This window comes from Myotis davidii, unplaced genomic scaffold (assembly GCF_000327345.1).
Source record: "Myotis davidii unplaced genomic scaffold, ASM32734v1 scaffold892, whole genome shotgun sequence".
NCBI lineage: Eukaryota > Metazoa > Chordata > Mammalia > Chiroptera > Vespertilionidae > Myotis > Myotis davidii.
This window is the reverse complement of record NW_006284341.1, coordinates 899,795-903,859: the sequence shown is the minus strand read 5'-3', so window position 1 is coordinate 903,859 and position 4,065 is coordinate 899,795. Positions and strand designations below refer to the sequence as shown.

General features: G+C 37.7%; 1 protein-coding gene across 1 annotated transcript; it reads right to left on the bottom strand.

The window, feature by feature from the left end:
* Positions 1 to 861: 861 nt before the first annotated feature.
* Positions 862 to 3,180, bottom strand: CXCL10 (chemokine (C-X-C motif) ligand 10). The gene is made up of 4 exons (XM_006754553.2): positions 3,050 to 3,180; positions 2,410 to 2,536; positions 2,103 to 2,192; positions 862 to 1,647 (listed from the first exon to the last, which is right to left on the bottom strand). Exons 1-4 carry the CDS (start codon positions 3,108 to 3,110, stop codon positions 1,614 to 1,616), a joined length of 312 nt encoding a protein of 103 aa, XP_006754616.1. The 5' UTR covers positions 3,111 to 3,180; the 3' UTR covers positions 862 to 1,613.
* Positions 3,181 to 4,065: the final 885 nt, after the last annotated feature.

The window sequence follows — 4,065 nt, the reverse complement described above, 5'->3', positions numbered from 1 at the left end:
TTTTTATTCACTTCAGAGAGAAAGGGAGAGGGAGAGAGAGATAGAAACATCAATGATGAGAGAGAATCATTGAGTGGCTGCCTTCTGCACTCTCCCTACTGGGGATCGAGCCCAAAACCTGGGCATGTGCTCTTGACCAGAATCGAAGCCCAAACCTTCTGTTTCACTTCTGTTTTTTATTTTTCAAATGTTATCTATCTTTTTCTCTTTTATTCATAGGGCTTTTAAAATATATTCTTGATACTAATAATTTGCCAATTAAATGAATTTTAAATATCTTCTTAGTGACTAAGTAGATATGGGAGGTGGGAGGAAAGAAGGAGTCTCTGCTTTAAGCGGATGATGGTGCTAGTAAACTAGGGACTGTAATAGAGGAGGGGAAATAGGTCTTGGGGAGATGGGAATTAATTTAATTTATTTTGGAGTTTGATGTTCCTATGGGATCTCCTGGTGGAGATGTCTCATAGAAAGTTGGCTTTAAAGGTCTGAAGCTCAGGACGTGTCAGTTATGCCATATCAATTCTGAAGGAACCTTGTATGATGGGCCTTTCAGGAGAGTACAGTTAGAAATATGGTAATTTCATTTTAAAAATTAATTTAATTTAATATTATTTTATTTTTTCCATCACCATTTATACCCTGTATGCCTTTTTCCATCCCTGCCCTCCCGCAGTCACCACACTGTTGCCCATGTTTTCTCTCTTTTAGGAATATGGTAATTTTCAAACTCATTTGTCCTCTACCCATCCCAACTTCTCTAGGCTATGGATTCTCCAATTTCAGCATTTCATGAAATAAATGTCCCAGTCAAATGACCCACCAGACACTTCATCATAGTTGTAATTAGTTTATTGACTTTTTGGTCTCTCAGAGAGCACATCATTTTTATTTTGAAAAACAACCAGCATATTTGTCTTACATAATATGCAAAGAAAATACCTAGATTTTAAAATTTCTTCCTTTGCTCATTCATGTGTAGAATTTATACAAGTTATTTTATAAACACTGAAAACAATGTAAGAAACATATACATCTAAGAATTCTACTTTGTATAGTCTTTCATTAAATAATACTGTTTCCACATACATTTTCAGACATTTCTAGTTTCTATGTATTTTGTTATATATGTACACACACACACACACACACACACACACACACGCGAGCATACAACCACCAGAAGAATCTGAGCCCCTTTGAAGGATGGCAGTAGAAGCCCAAGGAGTGAAGATCTTTCTTTAAAAAGCATATTGAATTATCATTTCAATTGCATTCTTCTTAGTTATTTGAGATTCTAAGACCTTTGGTAACCCAGAGGCAGAAAGATCCCTTAATAACATTTAAAAGGTATGAAAGGTGAAGAAAGCAGGGCTAGGATTTGGCACATTCACTAAGAACGTAGCACCTAAGCATAGCTTATAATATAGTACCGCGCAGAGTTACTACTGAACAGCTCAGGATGATGAACTGTCCACCCCCCTGCAGGAATAATAGCAGCTAATTTGGTGACTGGCTTGCCACCTTTTAGGAGAACTGCAATCCAGGGACAAATTGGGCTTGACGTATACTGCATGTAAGGAACTGATGGTCCATCCTTATTGGTAGTTCAGTGATTACGCTTCTCTCTGTGTTTGAGATCTTTTAGACCTGGAAGAAGAGAAAGAAGGTGTAAGTTTGACACTCTTAACTCTGGCTTCAATCTGTGTTCTACTTGAAGCTTACTGATTTCATAGATAACCCCAAGTCCTCAGGTGAAGTGTGTGGTGAGCTTTCCTGCTGCTACACAATCACTGTGGATTTCAGGTGTTCCTTTTTAAGGCCAGGAAAGGCATAGGGGAAGTTTGGCTGCTTTGCTTGGATAGTTATAGCTTTGCCTCAAGGTTGAAGTGCCTTGACACTTTTAGACAGGTAGTCAGGGTAACTTTTGATACCACAGAGATGGCACCTTGATATATAAATAACTGGAGGTAGAGGAGAGGGCATGATGATAACACACATTTAAGCCAAGGATCCCACCGAAAAGCTCAATGCAAATATTTCTAACTTCCCAGGATTTGAAATTTCTTAAAGGACAGTTATGCTGCAAGCAACAACAAACCTACCTTTTCTTGTTAATTGCTTTCAGTATATTCTTGATGATCTTAGACTCTGGATTCAGACATATTTTCTCCCCATTCTTTTTCATTGTGGCACTATGGAAGTAAATAGGAGTGAAAATATATAAAATATGTTGGGCCAATAAACAGATGGAATATACAGTTTTTAAGATATTTAAGTTTCACTCTACATGTTCCCCTTTGCTATATAGAAGTGTTAGAATCATCACAAACCCTTTACTGCTTTTGTGATCAATAAATATTTTTATGTGATTACAGCCAGGGAAATTATCATCAGGGATATTCTACTCACATGATCTCAACACGTGGACAAGATGGACTTGCAGGGATCATTTCAAGTTTTTCTAAGGACCTTGGATTAACAGGCTGATTACTAATCTTGATGCAGCTACAGCGTGTAGTTCTATTGAGAGGTATTCCTGCAGAAAAAGAGACAGGTACAGCAGGGAGGTTAGCACAGCTTTCATCTTAGGCATCTGATGTGGTGCTTAGCAGAAACTATAATCCCCTGTCATCACATAGTCAACCTGAGAAGGGGTTATTCCATTATAAAACAGCTCTGGATGATTAATTAGTTAATTATCTGAAAGAACGTAATTGCAACTTATTGATTTTAAGATCATATCATAGAGCATAGTTCATATGATTAATTAAGCTAACTAAGGGGGTATCTGTGTCATTTTCTTTCTCCTCACTCCTTCACATTTTCTATCTTTCTTTTCTCCTTCCCCTTTTGCTCCCACCTCCTCCTCCTTTCATTTATTCCACTTGCTTCTCTGATTATTAACTCTGTGACCAGAGGGAATCTCGGTTCATTTACCCTTCATTCATAGGCAGGCTGTAAAACTGCAAATACACTATTTCTATATTTGTAGAATTTACACCTAGTTCTATTTCTGACTTTATTTTAAATATCCCTTGGTGTTCCTTACCTTGAGTTTCACTCAGAGTCAGAAGGATGAGGCAGAAAATGAGAACAGCTCTTTGGTTCATGGTGCTGTGACTGGAGGTTCCTCTGCAGTAGGCTCAGAATGTCTGTGCAGTTGAGGAATGTCTCAACTGGGCTAGGATGCAGTATTTATTCGTAAAGGCACATTTCCTCTCTAACTCTGATTGGATAACATTACTGTTTACTCAGCTAAACCTGCCTTCTGTTCCTTGGGGAAGTCCCATGTTAAAGAATTGAAAGTTTATTTATATTGATTGTGGCTTCTGAGTTACGGAATTTCCCTCCATCCTGTCTTTTCCATGAAAGCGAGTTAGGTTTCACTTTCCAAATCATGAACTATTTCTTGAAAAACAGAACTTCATTGAATGTAGAAGTAATTTTTAAATGGATCTTTGATTTTCATCTTGAACCTCCTGAAAAATAAAAATGTAAACTTAATCCTCAAGTCAAAGGCCTGAATATAGTTTTAGGATGAATGTCTTAACATGATCTTTTTGTGTGTTTTTTTCTTTTTTCATATGGCATAGGTATCAATTAACATTATTAACTCCATTTTAACAGGCTAAGTGAAGATGGGAGAATTTAAATTTACATAATTTGCTACCAAGTGGCAGAGCCACAACTAGAACTGGAGTCTTCTGATCTAGTCCCATTTTTATACCTGGAATGTGGAGATGAAAAAAACTTGGTCTTTGTTCTATGCTAGTGATTTTCAACAGGTGTGCCACAAGCATTTTTAAAACACGCAATTCCTGACTATTTAGTCAGGAGCACTGACCTCTTTTTTCTTAACTTTTCAAATTAAAAAATGACAACCTGCCCAGCCAGCCTCAGTGGTTGTATTGACCTGTGAACCAGGAGGTCACCATTTGATTCCCAGTCAGGGCATATGCCTGGGTTGGGGAGCTTGATCCCCAGTGAGGGGTGTGCAGGAGGCACTCTCATCATTGATATTTCCTTTTTTTCCTTTTTTCTATGTGGGATGGTTGATCTTGAGCC